Consider the following 18,574-nt stretch of genomic DNA (forward strand, 5'->3'; position numbering starts at 1 on the left):
TCCACATACAGCGAATTCAATTTATTTGCATTGACTTGGTTGATAACCACTTATTGCAATTCCAAGGGCTTCTAACCAGTCTAAGCCCAACAGACTGGCTCGGCGCCCCTCGACAACAAGGAGACTCAGAGACTCCTTGAACCTTTTGAATTGTACCTCAAATGTGGCTTCGCTGGCCACAGGGATGCGCCTTCCCTGAAAATTGGAAAGGTGGATGGTGCTCGGCTGCAAACGCCGACAGCTCCATCGTGGAAACAAGCATTGCAAGGTTTCTGACAAAATGATAGTCACTGACGATCCCGAGTCGACCTCCATCTCGCACGGTACGCCATTCAGCAAGACAGTGACGTAAATCATCTTCTTTGCTCGTGATCCGGTCGAAGGACAGGAACAGCAGCTGGTCAGATGACAATCTGTAGACCTCGTGTTGTCCTTGCCTCGAACCCAGGGCCTTTCACGAGGAGATGACGGTGGTGTCTTCTTCCTCTTGGCCCTGCAGACACTGGCCAAATGGCCTCGCTTGTCACAGGACCGGCAAACGATGTCCTTCGCCCAGCATTGATCCCACTCGTGATCACTGCCGCATCCGGCACAGGTTCGCCGCGGCGCCGTTTTCACTTGGGTCCACTTGGGCCTCAGAGTACAAGACTGGTTGACGTCATTATGCTCACCCTTGGACTCGCTCGTTGATTCGTGGTGTATGGTTTTGTTGGCCCCCTGTTGGATTGGAACCAGGTTTTGACGCACTTCTTGGGTTGGTTTCTCAGCAGCCTCAGCGGCGACAGCCTCAGAGTAGGCCATGGCATAGGTGAGAGCTGTTCGTGCGAACAATTGTTGTTGTAGATTCTCGTCCCTCATGCCACAGACGAGTCAGTCGAGGAGCGCTTCCTCTAGGTTGGTGAAGTTGCACGGGCGTGCAGCCTTCCGCAATGCTGACACGTACTCGGCAACCATCTCGGTCGCGGCCTGGGACCGCTTGTAAAACGTGTGTCTGCTAGTGATCTGCGAGGGTTGTGGTGCAAAATGCCCCTGCAGTTTCAGTTTGAGGTCTGCCAGGGACACGGTTTGGATGTCAGCTGGGGCGACCAGGGACCGAGCGATGTCAAAGACATCCCTTCTGCGGGAGCTGGGGAGTGTCGCCTTCTGCTGGTCCTCAGCCTCGATCTGGTTAGCCTGGAGGTGGAACTTGAACCTGGTCAGGTAGGAATCCCAGTCCTTGAGTTCGGGTTCGAATGCCTCGAACCTTGGGTTGACGGCCATCACTGCTCTCTGTGCCGGCACTGGCACAAGTGCTGAAGCTGCTTGATCAGCCGGGTCTTGTTCTTCCGCCCTGGGTTCCTCAGGGGCTTCTCATTCGTCCGCCGTCTTGCCGTCGGTTCAGCGGGGCTGCCTACCCACTCTATGATCCCATCCTCATCGCCAATTGTTAGATACGAGATTCGAGGCAGCAGGTGAACAGTGATAACAGCTTCATTGAACACATAGTCAGAAGAATAGAACGAGACAAATCAATGGAACAGCAGGCTTCTTTTTAAACTGTCCGGGCTTGGCAAGCCATGCTCACATGTCAGCTAAGGTCCAATCAGAAACTGTACATGAAGGCCAATTACTTCGCTTCCCTCCAGAACTTCTTTTGTTCTGATAGGTCAGATTTCAAGCTCAGTACATTCATTCCATTCCATTCCATTACATACACAACAATCACCTTGGTAAATTCCCTTCTCTTTAATAGGAATGGGTTAACACCTGTTTGGGCTTTGCATATAATAAACACTGGAACTCTCCATACCATGGTCCAAAACTTATACTACCTTGACTATGCAAACAAAGTACCCTAAGGCTATTTTCAGAAATATGTCTTGAAGAGGACGTTTATTGATCTGCACTCATCTTTTGTGGGGCAGGAAGACATAAACAATTCCAAAATGAATGGAACTCAAGGAAGCAGTGCTTTTTTTCTGTTTTTAATACAATAGGGCTGTGCAGAATGCTGATTGGCTGGTCCTTGAGGATTTCATGGAGACAACTTCCTGCTACCCAAAGCAGCCTTTCTGTTTAAAGGGGAAAACAAAAGAACAGGGTGGCTTTTTTAAAAGGTGCTAAGTGCTTAAAAGCACAAGCATGCTCTTTTTAAGGAACCAAAAACCTGTCACAGCATGGGCAACAGGGGAAGATGGAGTTGTGTGCTCAGGGAGTGGACGCGGACTCAAATATAAACTGAGCTGACAGCACACACAAAAAACACATACCAGTACTAATTCTGAAGGGAAGTGCGTTGGTGTGCATTTGTTGACTAGGGCACATGAGAAAGAAAAAAATGCCTTCCAGATGGAACCAGTGTGGTGGACTAAGGCTGGGAAGATCTTGGTTCAAAAATCTCCTCAACCATAAAGCTCACAGCTTCAGGCCAGTCATTTTCTCTCAGGAGGGGAGAAGCATGTATGCTGTTCTGAGCGATTTGGATGATGGAAAAGATAATAATGTACCAGACAAGATGAAAACTGGTACTGGAGAGAACTTAGTTGGACAGAAAGTGTGCTAGCAAAGACAGGGTCTTGAAGAGTATCTTCCCTACTAAGGACTATGAGTGGTGGAAACAGATTTTCTTGCCTGCCAGAATACCCTCTTCCCTTTCCCCCTAATTCTAGGCTTTTTTCAGCCTTTCTAATGGGGTTACCAACTCCAGCTTGTAAAATTCCTGGAGATTTAAGGATGATGATGGGGGCAGGAGCAGATTTAGGGAGGAGGAGGAGGAGGAGGACGCTCAGCAGGGATATCATGGCCATGAATCCATCCTCTTGAGCTGCCATTTCCTCCAGGAGACTTGATTTCTGAGGTGTGGAATTTCATTTGTAATTCTGAGAGAACCGGGCCAGGCCCCACCTTGTGGTTAGTAACCCTATGCACTAACCATGTACAATCAATGAGCATAAGCAGGACTACTGGGAGCTTGGAGGCTCCACTCGTAACCTAGGGAAGTTATTTGGAATGTGTGCATTGAGCCTATTTGTGCTCATGTACACATGTGTCGATAGCTCCACACAGTTGGAATGCTGAAAAAGCAGAATTCGCAGGAAGGCAGCCATGTGCCAGGTGTGCCTCCAGTAGACATATGTAGGTCAGAGGCAGAGCTTGGCATTGTAACCCTTGCTCCCCACCCCTTGCACTTTCATTGTGCTTGACTGGAATGCTTAAGGAGACCTGGCAAGCCTTTACTAAGATTTTAATAAGGAGAGCTGGCAAGACCCTTATTCTACACGTCAGGCAGCAGGAAGTGAAACTGTTATCTGGAGCCTCCGGTTGGTTGGGAGAATAGGGGTTCCTGCGGTCCTTACTGTTAACTCCTCCTTAAAATCTGCAAAGAAACTGTAAACAAGGTAAACACTAAATGGTATAAAATAAGTAGGAGAAAGAATGGATGGGCACTCTCTCCAGTGTGAAGATCAACAGAAGCACTGAAGCAGGCTAGAATCACCTGGGTGTGGTACGGACAGGAAAATGCCAGGGGGTAGTCTTTAATGAAGCGGAAGTGGCCAGGGCCGGGCTGTGAGTTTCATGGGTGAATCAGCACATGGGAGGCATTTGCGTGACTAACGGGTAGGTTGTATGGTGGCTGTGCAGGCATGAACCCACTTTCGGCATCCGCGTGCTGAAATCAGAGGATATGCATGCATACCCTTCAAAATTTGTCAGAGGAAAATACATTGGCTTAGCAAGACAAATTAAGAAGCTACTTTCGGGTATTCCTATGGAACAACTGTGAAGATATTTAATTTCCAAATATAAAATTTCTGCACAATCCAGAACATTTTGTCATGTAAGTTTAATTGTATACAGAAAAAGGGCTGTATGTTTTTCCCTCAGTAATTCCATTACAAAACCCAACAGCTAAATGCTAAATTATTCAGAATTACTACATTCAGGGTATACTAGTGAGCTTGTTAAATTTAGTTCCTTTGTCACCATTATTTTGGCATGAATAGTTAAAAGTTTGGGATAAGAAGAAGAAGAGATTGAATTTATACCCCACCCTTCACTCGGAGTCTCGGTGTGGCTTACAAACTCCTTTCCCTTCCCCTCCTCACAACAAACACCCTGTGAGGGAGGTGGGGCTGAGAGAGCTCTTGACAGAAACTGGTCTTCTTCCAAGAACAGCTCTTATCAGAACTATGGCTTGCCCAAGGTCATCCAGCAGCTGCAAGTGGAGGAGTGGGGAATCAAACCTGTTCTCCCAGATTAGAGTCCATGCACTTAACCACTACACCAAACTGGCTCTCATTATTGGGTACACATTATTGGAAACATTTGGATACATCTCTCCTTACATATAATCGTGAAGTGGGGTGGCACTTTCTGAACATTCCACACTCTCCTAAATCAGTTGGCTCTGTGATGTGTCACTCAGAAGCTGTCCCTATCCACTGGCTGCATTGTCTGAGTCCTGCCTCCAACATTCCAAACAGTTTGCTGTTCCTCTCCCCTCCATAGCCAGTCGGAACACAGAGGTCGTTTGCATATGCGGCCTGATTGGCCTTTGCCTCTAACATTCTGAACAGTTTGCTGTTGCTGTTGGGAGTAATTGAATGTGACATGAGGTAAAATACATATCCTAATCTTCCCTTAAACGGTCACTGGAGTTGCCAATCTCCCTGTGGGGCCTGAAGATCTCCCAGAAATCACCATGTTCCCCAGCCACAGCACCTCATTTCCCCTACAGAAAATTTCCCAGCTATTACAACTGATCTCCAGATGACCAAGATCCGTTCTCCTGGAGACAATGGCTGCTTTGGCCAGTGGATTCTATGGCATTATACCCTGCTGAGGTCCCTCCCCACCCCAAACCTTGCCCTCCCCAGGCTCTACCCCTCAAATCTACAGGTATTTCCCAACCCAGAGTTGGCAACCGTGTAATTGGCTATGGAACCACTTTCCAGATCCTTGGAACCCAGAAAACATGGCATAGGAGGAGGTGCTTTTCTACGTTAGCTGCCACTGCATAGTCCCAAATTAACATAAGCCAACCTCCAGGAGGCACCTGGAGATCTCCAGCTATTAAAACTGATGTCCAGATGACCAAGATCAGTTCTCCTGGAGAAAATGGCTGCTTTGACCAGTGATCTCTGGCATTATACCCTGCTGAGGTCCCTCCCCACCCCAAACCCTGCCCTCCCCAGGCTCTACCCCTCAAATCTACAGGTATTTTCCAACCCAGAGTTGGCAACCCTGTAACTGGCTATGGAACCGCTTTCCAGACCCTTGGAAGCCAGAAGGCATGGCATAGGAGGAGGTACTTTTCTACCTTAGCTGCCACTGCATAACCCCAAATCAACACAAGTCAGGGGTGGAGGGAACCATACCTATTACCATGTGGCTCTCCTCCCATACTACCCACTTGGTGCAGCAAAATGACTTGAGACAGCCCTGCCTTATAGCTAAGCAGAAGGAAACAAACATGGCTTGCCTCCCTCTATTTCCCCCTTCCCTCTGCCACCCCACCAGCCACAACCAGGACACTCACCTGGAGCTTCCTTCTAGAGCTCGTTGTATTTCTTCCCACAACGAGCTTTACTCCTAGTTCAAATAATAAAAAAGAGTAATTGAACCAATGAAATAGATACAGATAGAAAATTTAGTGCCCAGCAGTAAGTAAGAACTAAGTCCCAGAACTCCCACTACTTAGGGTTGCCAAGTCTAGGTTGGGAGATTCCTGGAGATCTGGGAGTGGAGCTTCAGATGGGCAGAGTTGGGGGAAAGGGGACCTCAGTGGGAAATATTGCCGGAGGCTCCACCCTCCAAACCAGCCATTTTCTCCAGAGGAACTGATCTCTGTCATCTGCAGATCAGTTGTAATTCTGGGAGCTCTCCAAGCTCCATTTGGAGGTTGGCATGGCAGCCCTACCACCCTACAGCAGTAGAAAAGAGCAAGAGTCCAGTAGGACCGTAAAGACTGACAACATTTGTGGCAGGGGACGAGTTTTTGTGAGTCTCTGCTCACTTCTTCAGATATCTGAAGAAGTGAGCAATGACTCACAAAAGCTCATATCATGCCAGAAAGTTTGTCAGTCTTTAAGGTGTTACTGGACTCTTGCTCTTTTCTACCGCTACAGACAGACTAACATGGTTACCCATCTTCATCTACCATCCTACTGGCTGTTGGATCCCCAAGCATCGAGAATAAATCCACGTTTTCAAGAAAAGCAAAATTTATTTCAAAGCGTTGAAGACATACTCAAACACGTTCTTTGTTAGAACTGGGGATACACAGTTAGGTCAAGCATAATAAAGGAAATTCAAACAGATACAGATCCAATGAATAGCATTCCCGCTGGCGGGCTAATGAAACGGTTGCGCGCCCAGTCCATGGGAACCAGGCAGAACATCAGACAAAACACAGATGCAGTACTCATGAGAAAAGCAATAGGCAAGCATTACAGCATCTTCTCCCCCACACAACCTCCAGCAGTTATCTTGTGCATTCCAACGCAGGAGCAGGATGATAGAAAATAAGCCGGGTGCAACAGGGAAAGGATATGTACACAGAGGTCACAGAAAACAGAATGGCAGCTTGCTGACATACTGCCCCCCTTAAAATACACTTACAACACACCTCCCGGGTTGGGCGGGAGATCTCCCGGGCTGGGCGGGAGACCTCCCGGTTTGTCCGGGAACCTCTTGTGGAAACTACGGATCAGGTAAGGGGCCCGAATATCCCCTTCTTCCACCCATTCGCGGTGCTGGGGACCGAAATCAACCCATTCGATAAGGTACCAGAGTTTACCACGTTTCAATTTACAATCAAGGATATCAGCGATCTCAAAATGTTCATCCCCTTCCAAAATGACAGGTGGAGGAGGAGTAACTGCTGGTCTCCAGGGAGACGGGCCAGGATCCTTCTTCAACAGGCTCATGTGAAAAACAGAATGCAGAGCACGTAAATTCTTAGGCAAAACAACATCAACCGCCACATCATTTATGACTTTACGCACTTTGAATGGACCTATGAACTTCCACCCCAATTTCCTGCTAGGCCGCAGCATCTTAATGTTCTTGGTCGAGACATACACAAGATCCCCAGGTTTCAGATCAAACCCCACCACCCTACCCTTGTCTGCCTGGGTCTTGTAAGCAGCCTTGGCTGCGTCAAGCGTTTGGCATAGCAGAGGCCATGCATTTTGCAAGGACATACACCATGTATCAGCATCCCCCACAGGACGTTGGCCCATCCCCTCCAGGAAAGGGAGGGGGGGCTGTCGTAACCAGAGACAGCTTTATAAGGAGACATGCCCGTGGAGCTATGGACAGTATTGTTATAACAATATTCAGCAAGAGGCAACAATTCACACCAATCATTCTGTTGATAATTAGTAAAACAACGAAGATATTGCTCCAGGGTCTGATTAACTCGTTCTGTTTGTCCGTCAGTCTCAGGATGATACGCGCTGCTGAGCCCTTGTTCCACCCCTAAAATGGAAAGAAGTTCCCTCCAAAACTTAGAAACAAATTGGGTCCCCCTGTCAGAAATTAATTTAGCAGGTAATTGATGAATTTTCACCACGTGAGACATAAACGATTTCGCCAACCTCTGAGCTGTAGGCAAGGAAGGAAAAGGCACAAAATGAGCTTGCTTAGAAAATAAATCAACAACCACCCAAATAACAGTGTTCCCTTTGCTCGCAGGGAGGTCAGTAATAAAGTCCATGGACACCACTTCCCACGGTCTCGATGGGGTAGGGAGTGGCTGCAGAAGACCAGGATCCCTCAGTTCCGCTCATGATCTTGCCAGATTCGGAACGATAGGAGAAAGAGAGTTCTAACAATATGTTGGATCCCCAAGCATCGAGAATAAATCCACGTTTTCAAGAAAAGCAAAATTTATTTCAAAGCGTTGAAGACATACTCAAACACGTTCTTTGTTAGAACTGGGGATACACAGTTAGGTCAAGCATAATAAAGGAAATTCAAACAGATACAGATCCAATGAATAGCATTCCCGCTGGCGGGCTAATGAAACGGTTGCGCGCCCAGTCCATGGGAACCAGGCAGAACATCAGACAAAACACAGGTGCAGTACTCATGAGAAAAGCAATAGGCAAGCATTACAGCATCTTCTCCCCCACACAACCTCCAGCAGTTATCTTGTGCATTCCAACGCAGGAGCAGGATGATAGAAAATAAGCCGGGTGCAACAGGGAAAGGATATGTACACAGAGGTCACAGAAAACAGAATGGCAGCTTGCTGACACTGGCTGGCAACCCAACTAGTGCTCTCTCATCCATTCATAAAATAAAAATAACTTTTAAAAAACCTTTCCTTGCCTGAAAGGACAATCTTTGTCTGAAGTCTCTCTGTAGATGTGACCTATCCTTCAAGGACCAATGCAGGGTATTAGCAGCACTGCAAAGTGAAGTGGACGACGGAGGAAAGGGGACTGTGTGAGAGGTCTTCACTCCTAGAGCCAGGATGGTTGATTGCCTCTGTCTTCACAGTTTCTCTTGCACCTTGGTCTTGGTCGTTTCCCTCTAAATGCATGAACGGGATCAGATAGTGGTGCATGGGCCCATAGGAAAGGAAATAATTTTGGGGTGAGCTGGCTGTGGCAGGAGAGGAGGACCGTTAGAGATTCACCTCCTTGGCAGTGTGGGTGGTGGGCGGGGAGAGACTGGGTGCTCAGTAAGGTACTTTTTGTGGCTGGCTTCCTCTCCCAAGGACCACTCGTGGTAGGGCCAGTGTCAAAGTGTCCTGGACCACTCTCAGCTTAATGAAACCTGTGGATCCCAGCTGCAGATCTCACGGCGGGTCCTGAAATGGATATGATGGGAGGGGGGGGGCTTTTGAAAGAGACTTCTTCCGGCACCTTGTTCCTGTGGCTTCTCCTGGGAAGGGCGGGGCGGGGCCGGGCGGGACCGGGCGACACAGGCTTTGCTCCCCCTGTCATGGTGCTCCCTTCGCCCACAGCTCCTTACCAGTGTGCTCCCTGCAGGAGATTCGTGGGGGATCCTTGCCTTCCTGTGTGCCACGCTCTGGAACCTTCCTGTGGTGCCTGCCCTGAACAGCACGGACCAAGTGACTACCAGACAGTCCATCCAGCAGACGTACGACCTCACTCGCTATCTGGAACACCAGCTGCACGCGCTTGCGGCCACTTATGTGAGTGTAGAAGCTTTGGGAGAGTCGGAGACTACTGAGTTGAGTAACCTACTGGAAACCCCCTTCCCCCCCTTCCTTTGTGCCCCCTATGCCCCACTTCCTCTCCCAACCAACTCTGGTTTCTCTGCACCATGATGAGGTCAGACTGTGCTCTTCCCCCCTGTACTCTGGGCTGAGAGTTCAGTCAATCCCACACATGACCACATACAAAACTGAGTCTTGAAAGCTCAGTGCAAGGAACGAGGGTACCAAAAGAAGAGCAGATCTGCCTCCGCTCAGCGTGTGAAGGGATTCAGAGAGGCAGGCAGTCCTTGAACTGCCTGCAGCACCTTCAGGTAGGGGCCCCGTCTGAGATTCCTCTTATGCAATAAAAACAGTTAAACTATCACGCTCTCCACAGCCATGGCCCTCGCTTGGCAGCTTATCTGACACACTGCCCCCTCCCTGCCTCCAGGCACCGGTGGAGTCTCTCTGTTTACAATCTGTTGTGCATCTCCTGCTGGGGTGAGGCGAGGCCTTCGTCTGTCAGAACTCGCCAAGGAAACGCCCGGCTGTGTGGAGAGGAGAGACTGGGGCAGCCCCTCTGCCTGCATGGTATCCCCTGCCCCCTGGCCTACCTGGCATTCCAAACCCTACCCCTTGGCAAGGTTTCTTGGCACTGGATACTAAGAGCAGTCATGAATGGAAAGAAGAAATACAGTTGAATTTGGCACTAGAACATTTAGGAGCTCATACTTTCCAGCATAACTGACTTCTGGAAATTTCCTTTTTAAAACAGAACCTGAGACACTTAAATCCTCACCCAAACCCAAGAGCTGTGGTGGAAAGTGCCATCAAGTTGCCGCTGACTTAGGGCACCCTGGCAGGGTGTTCAAGGCAGGAGACATTCAGAGGTGGTTTGCCACTGCCTGCCTCTGCATAGTAATTCTGGACTTCTTTGGTGGTCTCCCATGATCCAAATACTGACCAAGGCTGACCCTGCTCAGCTTCCAATATCTGACAAGACTGGGCTTGGCTGGGTTCTCCAGATCACGGTAACCCAAGAACTAGGCCATTCTGCAGCGGCTGATTTCCTTTCTATTTCCAGTGGGCTGAAATCACTCACTGAAGAGACTTGTCCTTTGAACTGAACAGCCTTCTCAAACATGCCAAACTGCTAGTGATTTTTTTTTGCCATCAAGTTGCAGCCGACAGCAACCTTGTAGGGTTTTCAAGGAAAGAGACAGAGGTGGTTTGCCATTGCCGGCCTGTGGGTAACAACCCTGGTATTCCTTGGTAGTCTCCCATCCAAATACTAACCAGGACCAACCCTGCTTAGCTTTGGAGATCTGATGAGATCGGGCTCACTTGGGCTACCCAGGACAAGGGCGCTGGTGATGACGGAAGGGCGCCTTTCCACGAGCTACTAGGCAGGGCCAAATGGCTACCCAGCATGAAACCCACCCTCATGAATAACAGTGTGCAGAAAAGGGTGGGGTGATCCTAGGCCAGGACGAGGACCACAGGCTTTCTTTCTTACTTTTTATGACTTTCCTACTTTAATACTAAAACAAGAGGCTGAAATGCTGCAATATGGGGTATAATTCCATATTATTCTTTGACTGGAATGTACCTAATGAAATGGCAGTATTTTGATCATTCATATTAATTGTTTGCTTAATGATCATTTTAGCAGACAGAATAGAAGAATCATAGAATCATAGCATGTTAGAGTTGGAAGGGACCTTGCAGATCATCCAGTCCAACCCCCTGCACTCTGCAGGAGCACAGCCAAAAGAGAGCCCTACATACCTACAACATACCCGAAAGCTGGTCGTCCAGCCTCCGCTTGAAAACGTCCAGCGAAGGAGCATCCACCACCTCCCGAGGCAGCCTGTTCCACTGCTCAACCACTCTTACAGTTAGGAAGTTTCTCCTGATATTTAGCCGGTAACAACTCCCTTGTCGTTTCCACCCATTAGACCTAGTCTTGCAGGCTTAGGATAGAGGTCTGTCCTGGAATATGAGTCCAACAGGATAGTGCCATGTGTATATTGCCACATGTAATTAATGCTTTTGTGGGTATGTCACCTTCAGCACTCAGAGCGGGAAACACCAATTGGTGGTGGGTTCCCATGGTGTATACATGCATTGTAAGCAATATGAGTGCAGTTAAATCATGCAGTATTTACAGTTTCCTACATACAAACAATGTCTGTGTATGAAATTTGTTAAGACTTGGAGCAGCCCTCAAAATGTCATGTCTAAGTTGGTTCCAGTTTTCTGCAGATATAAATTGAAATAAATTGTTAACAGCAGTCATGGTGGGTTCTTTATTTACAGCATGAACCTGACTTCACAACATCCCTTACACACATACACATAAACAAGACGAGTGATGGATCAGTTCTTCGTTTTGCTGTTTCTTTTATGCCTTCACTGGGCCATCCATTTTGAGAAGGAAAATTTAAAACAGTATTTGTATGTCAATACACATACATATTCACCTTAACACACACACCCCCAAAAAATATCATGAACATTTTGAAATCAGTTGTAAACTGCTCCAAGGATCGTGGTGCTGGTGATGTCTGATATACTAGCCTATATGAGCTAACCACAACTGATCCTCAAACAAATCTACACGTGCTTTTGAGGCAGTGCAGATAATTTCAAACCATCTTTGCCATACCTAAAACATGTGTGTCTTCAGATGATACAAGAGACAAGGCAGGATGAGGTAGGACCTCAGTTATTACGTTATACCAACGGTGGCATCATGATTCTAAGAGAACGTGTTGCGCTGAGAGGACTGCATGGAATAATCAGAGCCCCCCTGCAAGCCCAGCTGTTTCACCCTGCACTTTAACACAGCATAGCTCCCCACAATACTGTCTGCCACCGTTATACTTTCTTTTCACTCCCAAAGTCTGGTTCTCCTGAGGGTTAGGCCCCTCACCTACTGCTTTTCCCTGAGTAGGCTGACATTCGGTGATGCATAGTGATGAGCAACTGAATGGTTCAGCAACAGGGGAAATAGCCACACATGTGCACGCACGCACGCACGCACACAGCCAAATAGCAACAGGGTTTCTGTATCTCACAGGAAACCAGGTGATTCAGCTGCCTTGTTGGTGACTCTTTGATGGTTGTGATTTCTGCCAGGGGATTTCTGTTTGAGCAAAGTCATTTCCATATGTGGTGATATAAGGAGTTGGTGCAGAAGGCCGTTCAAACATTCTGGGAAAATGTAATACCAGGGTCTCATCCACATGGGGATCACTTTGGAGATCCAATGTGCTGTTAAAGTGAATCAAATCTCCATTAACTCACTTGGTTGATAGGCATCTCATGGCTAGTACAGTCCTGCTGCTGTGGTAAATACTTGCATGTCTGCCTTTTCCTAGGACATTTCCCTTGCTTCCAGTACTAGGTGCGGGGCAGTGCTTAGCGACGGTCATGAGTAGCAGCAGATTTTTAATGTAATTTTTTCATATTTTTAAATAATTAAAAAAAAAATGAGTAGCAGCAGATGCCTGGGCCAGCCTTGCAGCCAACTGGATGCGATCACGGAACTTAGGGCTGAGGATAGTATGTACCCCACCCCACCCCCCACATTTCAGGGGTTTTGTTTTTTGGTGGGTTTTTTAAAATCATTGTTTAAAAGGCATGTTTACAGCCTTTCCGGCAGGAAACATAGGTGGGACAACTTGTGAGCCATTTCTAGTGAAATTGCAGAAGAAAAGGAAGCTTTCTACACTCAGAGAGTGTTCTATGTAACTTTTGATCCTTTCAGTGACAAGCCAAGGAAATGGTAAAAAAAAGAAGCAAGTGTGTGCTCTTTTTCATAAGTTATACAGGTCACAGAACTCAGCTTTTTTGATGCAACATTTGAGTTATCTTAGCAGAGAATTTAAATATTTCCCCCTTTGATAAGGAGGAAAGGAAGGATATAAACATTTAAACAAATAAATATCCCTTCTACTGATGTGGAAAGATTGGTATCGTTAATACAAATCCCCAGTTGTCCAGACCAATTCTGTTTGCCTCTTGGCTCTCTTCTCCCGTACACCCACCTCCCATGAGTTCACACATGCCACTTAAGAAACTAGTCTTCCGCTTTTCTGCCGCTATCAGTGTACATGTGTGAAAAACAAGAAGGTTCAGATTCATGCTAGAAGGTTGATTTACAATTGCTTTTAAGCCTTTGCATGCTTTATGATCCAACTGTGAAAGCACAAGTCATATTCTTAGGGCCAGACAAATGAGATGCTAGGAGATCTCTGAATAGATCTGCCCAACATTTTATAAAGGTAAATTGCAAATGGGGTGGGACAGGTTGTATCAGAGGGGGCAGGGCTTGGGAAGGACGCAGATTCTGTTGACTGAACCACCCAACTCTCTGCCTGTTGTTAGCCCAGGAAGTCTGTTGATTTGTCCACACACACACCCCAGGTATTAATAGCCGTGGACAGTTTTGATCAGCAAAATCACTTTGGGGAGGAGGGGAGGGTTAAACTCCTCTTCTCACTGTGCTGTAGGTCCAGGTCCATTCACCTGCCTCCCAGCATCTTGTCTTTTTTGTCCCCATCACTCATCAGTCAGGGAGTATTCAGCATTAAATCCGTGTACGCCCAGCTCGTTGCGCTTGCTGAGAAAGCTTTGACTGCAGCCTGTGTCGGAATACTCAAAATTTTGAAAACAAAGAATTCAAGGATAGTTTCAAAAGGTCCTTGTGGTTTGGTGGTGGGCATAGTGTGTGTGTGTGGGGGGGGGGGTTTCATCATTGTTCAACATTTTGGGACGTTTTGGTTATTCAGATAGCCCGTTAAGGAAATAGAGAGAATTCCAGCATGCTTAGTCAAGCCTTAAGTTGTCTGAGAGGGCTGAGGTCACAATCTCTTGAAAATGCCCATGAAGAAGAACAAACTGGGAAAGGAAAGCTTTTGTGGGATGCATTTAGGCGCTATCGCTGGTCTCCCCTTTTCACATCCCCCACCCACAGCAGTGCGTCTTCCAGCTGCGTGTCCTGCCTGCTGCCTCGTACCCCCTTCCTTCTCTCCTCTTGCCCTTGCAAAGTCCCTGCCCTCGTGGCAGCTGCTCCTTCCCCACTTCCCCTGCCGGTCGCAGGGTGCTGGCCACGCCCCAGCCTGCCCTGTTAGTCGGCTTGTGCTGTTGTTTGGGGAGAACCGTCTCCACTTGCCCTCAGGTGACACAGAGGAAATTAATTTGTCTTCTGAGCTTGTCAGATTGTTCACACACCCGCAGGCCTTGACACACCTCCCTTCCGCTCTGCGCTTCACCCTAGCCGCCTACCCACGCGGCCTGGGCAATCCTGCTGCTCGGCAAGGCACTGGTGCTGGCAGTGGGGTGGGGAATCCCAGGAACACAACTCAGCGGGGTGGAAAGGTGTTAATGAACTCTGTGTGTGCGCACACATGTATCCACGAGAATGTGCAGGGGGAAGGGGAGATTTCAGTAGGTATATGTCTTTGACTCTCTCTCTCTCTCTCTCTCTCTCTCTCTCTCTCTCTCTCTCTCTGTGTGTGTGTGTGTGGTTGCAGGGCTGATGGCAGTGGCTGTCACCAGTCAAGAGGCAATATTAGCATATACACATACAGGGAGTCTCAATAGATCTTAACATATTTGCATATACAGGGATATGTCTGTACAAGCATATGTGCTGGTGTGTCAGCATTTGGAGGCATGCATTTCAGCACCACAACCACCGCATTTATTTATTTACTTACTTAATTCATATCCCACCTTGCTCCTAAATGGGGACCCAGGGAGGCTTACAGGGTTCTTCTCCTCTGTTGTATCCCCACAGGAACAGCCCCGTAAGGTAGGGAAGGCTGGGAGTGTGTGACTGTCCCAAGGTCCCCCAGCTGGCTGCCGTGGAAGAGTAGTGAGGATGTGCACCTGGGTCTCCCGGAGCCTCGTCCGCTACTCTAACCACGGCGTCGCTCTGGCTCTCATGCAAGGTGTATGCTTAAGGCCAGGGTGTTACGCAGCTCTGAAGAATTACACTGGCTCAGTCCCATCGTGCACATCTCGTTGCCCCAATGAGCAGGAATAGGAGGTTAAGGATATGAGGAGGGTGGGTGGGGAAGTACACGGAGCGTCTGGAAGACTTGAATTTAATGGCCTCTTGTCTTTTTCTTCAGCTCAACTATTTGGGACCACCTTTCAATGAGCCGGACTTCGACCCTCCCCGGCTCATCGGGGCAGAGGCTGTCCCCAGCGCTACGGTGGACTTCCAGCTGTGGCGCAGCCTGAATGACAATGCGCGGCTAGCAGCCAACTACCGGGCCTACAGCCACTTGCTCTGCTACCTGAGGGCCATGGACGGAGCCACCCCGGCCGCCATGCCGGCCTTGCACCACAGCCTGGCCCACTTCCGTGCCAGCCTGCAAGGGCTGCTGGGCTCTATCGCTGGCATCATGGCTTCTCTGGGCTACCCGCTCCCGCCTCCAGTGCCTGATGGGACACCCACCCCTGACAGCCACTTCCTGCGGAAGATGGATGACTTCTGGCTGCTCAAAGAGCTGCAGACCTGGCTGTGGCGCTCAGCCAAGGACTTCAATAGGCTGCGCAAGAGGGTGCCACCTTCTGCCCTTATGCTGCACCTCGAAACCAGGGGCTTTTGACCCCTGCCCGTCACCATTCTTTATCTCATCACCTCAGCCACTGGTGGCGTACCTGCCCTTCAAAGGCCTAAGGTGTTTCAGTGCCTACGGATCTACCCTCCCCTCCCAACCCACCTCAAAAAACGTCCCCCTCCCTCATGGTGCTGCACCGCTCTCATGTATGAAGCTGTGCCTCTAGGTGAGCGCCCTCTCCTCGCCGACCCATTCCCTTCGGTCCTCCCCCTTCGCTCCTTATACTTTCCGTCTCCCTTCCTTCCCAGAGGGGACTGTTTGTTTCCCAGAAGGAGAGGAAGCACCCTGCTCCCTCCCACCTCAGTGATGAGCAATAAAGCCCTGGCTGCCGGGCAGCAAACATCTGGCAGCCTCCACCTCTGACTCTCCAGCGCCTTCGTTTGCTCTCCCCGGAGCCTCGGAGGCTCCTGCATTCCCTTTGGAAGGGATGGGGCCAGCGAGGAGGAGGCATTACAGCCAGGCCTCCCACGGGTGAGGCTGGGCAGTTCTGAGGGAAGCACTCCACACAGTCACCGAGGCCACGAGTCCTCTCTGCCCGCTTCTACTTCGCCTTGCGTGCCGTGGCAGGCCAGCCAGTGGAGCTGGGGGCTTCACACGGACACCAGCTAGGGAGGGGAGAGGGGAGGAGATGGGAGAGTTTCCCCACAGACGGCCCCATACTCCGGTCTCTCTCCTCCCGTCTCTGCTCACCCCCCGTCCCCCCCCCAGTCAGGTTGTGTTAATTCCAGTTTGTCTGTATTAATATTTATTTATTTTCAGATGTTATTTATTAGATTGTATTTATTGCAGAATTTCTATTCTTGTATTAACAAATAAAAGGCTTTCTCCAGGATCTTTATTTATTTAGTGCCTTTTTATCCTAGCCTTCCTCCAAGGTGCTCAGAGTGGTATATAGTCATTCTCCCCTCCTCCGTTTTATCCCCACAACAACCTTGTGAGGTAGGTTAGGCTTTGTAAGAATAACTGGCCCAAGGTTGTTTGGCAAGCTTCATGGCAGAGTGGGGATTTCAGCCTGTGTTTCCCCGTTCCTCTTCTGACACTCCTCTAACCACTACACCACACAGGCTCTGGGCACAGATGTAGCAGACTGTGTTTGTGCCTCTGTATAAGAGACTTCTTCCTACTGAACTTACACCGAGAAGACTGCAATGAAGATGCTTGTGGCCTCTGCCCTGGAGGATCCACTACCGGTGCCATAAGCCCAAGAAAGCCGTGTGTTCTGCAAACAGTGATGCTGTGTGGATCGGAGAAGCCTTTCTTACAAGATGAGTCTCCTTGCCGCCCTCCCCCCCCTTTATGCCCCCAGCACTGACCCCATTAGAGGTAACTGTAGAAGCGGCAAGTGGGACTTAGAAGAGCAAAAGTCCAAGAGGTGCAGGGGCTCATTAGCGTAACTCATTAGCATATGCCACACCCCCTGACATCTCCCTTCCCTTCGCCTCCAAGCTGGGCGAAGGAAAAGGGGGGGAGGATCTTGAGTGCTCCTGTCTGACAGAGGGGCCAGGGAAGGCCAGGGTTTCATGGGCTGGGTTGCCAGTCAAAGGGAGTCCAGAACAGGCTAAGGTCAGGAGCCAAGAAGACAGTGCAAAGTCCAAAAGCCAGGCTGGGGTCAGAAGCCAGGAAGACAGAGCCAAAATCACTAACCAGAAACATAGTCCAAAGCCAAGCCAGAGTCAGGAGCTGCCCAGAGTGTGGAGTTAAATGCTGCTACCAATTAGCCAGCTGCACGATCGGCCAGGCTCCTGTTAAAACTCTGGGCTGGCTGAGCATCTCCCTTGTAGCCTGGCCTCTCTTCATCTGCTTGCTAAGTTTTGTCGCAGTCGCTCCCTTAAACGAGTCACACATGGGGGTGAGTCAGGAGGACTTTCAGCTTGAAGTTTCTTCCTTCTTATCTGGGCCAGGTGTGAAGACTGCTGTTACAGGCACTTGCCAGCTATCCTCCTCTGCTGCTTCAGAGGGGCCAGCTGTGGTTTCTGCCGGCTCTGCCAGCTCATCCTCATCCATGCCCATTACCCGGGGGGGGGCACTCTGCAGGCCTTACCTGGCTTGCATTTAGATGTCTCCCCACTCTTTGCAGGGCCTTCCTTGGCTCGCCCACCTCAGCCAGCGGGCCGGGGGAAGTTGGGGGGAGGGGCTCTCACCAGGCTCGTGAATGCCGGAATGCCGTCCGGGCTCATTCTGGCTGGAAACGACCCCTGTGCATGAGTAGACAAAAGAGTTGCAGAGCTGTGGCAGATACACATGAAGTTGGGGGATATAATTCAGGAATGAAATAGGGATGCCAGCCTCCAGGTGGGACTTGGGGATCCCCCAGAATTACAGGTCATCTTCAGACTACAGAGATCAGTTCCCCTGGAGAAAATGGATGCTTTGGAGGGTGGACTCTATGGCATTGTACCCCACTGAAGTCCCTGTCTTCCCCAGGTGTTTCCGAACCTGGGTCTTGCAGTGGCAACCCTAACCCCCCCCATTCTACACCAGGGGCTAGAGGAGATCTGGCAACCCTAGAATGATGAGATAGAAGGCAGTTGAGGAACTGGAAGACAATATTTCAAGGTCTTGTATGAAAGTGAGCAACTGGCCCTTCTCTTATTATAGAAGAAGAAGAAGAGATTGGATTTATACCCCGCCCTTCACTTGGGAGTCTCTGAGCGGCTTACAAACTCCCTTCCCTTCCCCTCTTCACAACAGACACCCTGTGAGGTGGGTGGGGCTGAGAGAGCTCTTGACAGAAACGGCTCTTTTTCAAGGACAGCTGTGCCAGAGCTTGTGACTGACCCAAGGT

General features: G+C 49.3%; 1 protein-coding gene across 1 annotated transcript; it reads left to right on the forward strand.

Annotated features, from left to right (window-relative positions):
* The first annotated feature begins 214 nt into the window (after positions 1–214).
* CLCF1 (cardiotrophin-like cytokine factor 1) lies at positions 215–16,489 on the forward strand. Its single transcript, XM_015418821.1, has 3 exons — positions 215–323; positions 8,982–9,148; positions 15,295–16,489. The coding sequence occupies exons 1-3, from the start codon at positions 215–217 to the stop codon at positions 15,775–15,777; spliced, it is 759 nt and encodes a 252-aa protein (XP_015274307.1). The 3' UTR covers positions 15,778–16,489.
* The last annotated feature ends 2,085 nt before the right edge of the window (positions 16,490–18,574 follow it).

This window comes from Gekko japonicus, unplaced genomic scaffold, assembly GCF_001447785.1.
Source record: "Gekko japonicus isolate JY-2015 unplaced genomic scaffold, Gekko_japonicus_V1.1 scaffold1466, whole genome shotgun sequence".
NCBI classification, from domain to species: domain Eukaryota; kingdom Metazoa; phylum Chordata; class Lepidosauria; order Squamata; family Gekkonidae; genus Gekko; species Gekko japonicus.

Excerpts from the sequence above, each read along its gene's own strand:
- CLCF1 (XM_015418821.1), top strand. The coding sequence starts at position 215 with ATGGTGCTCGGCTGCAAACGCCGACAGCTCCATCGTGGAAACAAGCAT. Across the intron at positions 324-8,981 it reads GTCGACCTCCATCTCGCACG|GAGATTCGTGGGGGATCCTT; the intron begins GTACGCCATTCA and ends TGCTCCCTGCAG. Across the intron at positions 9,149-15,294 it reads ACGCGCTTGCGGCCACTTAT|CTCAACTATTTGGGACCACC; the intron begins GTGAGTGTAGAA and ends CTTTTTCTTCAG.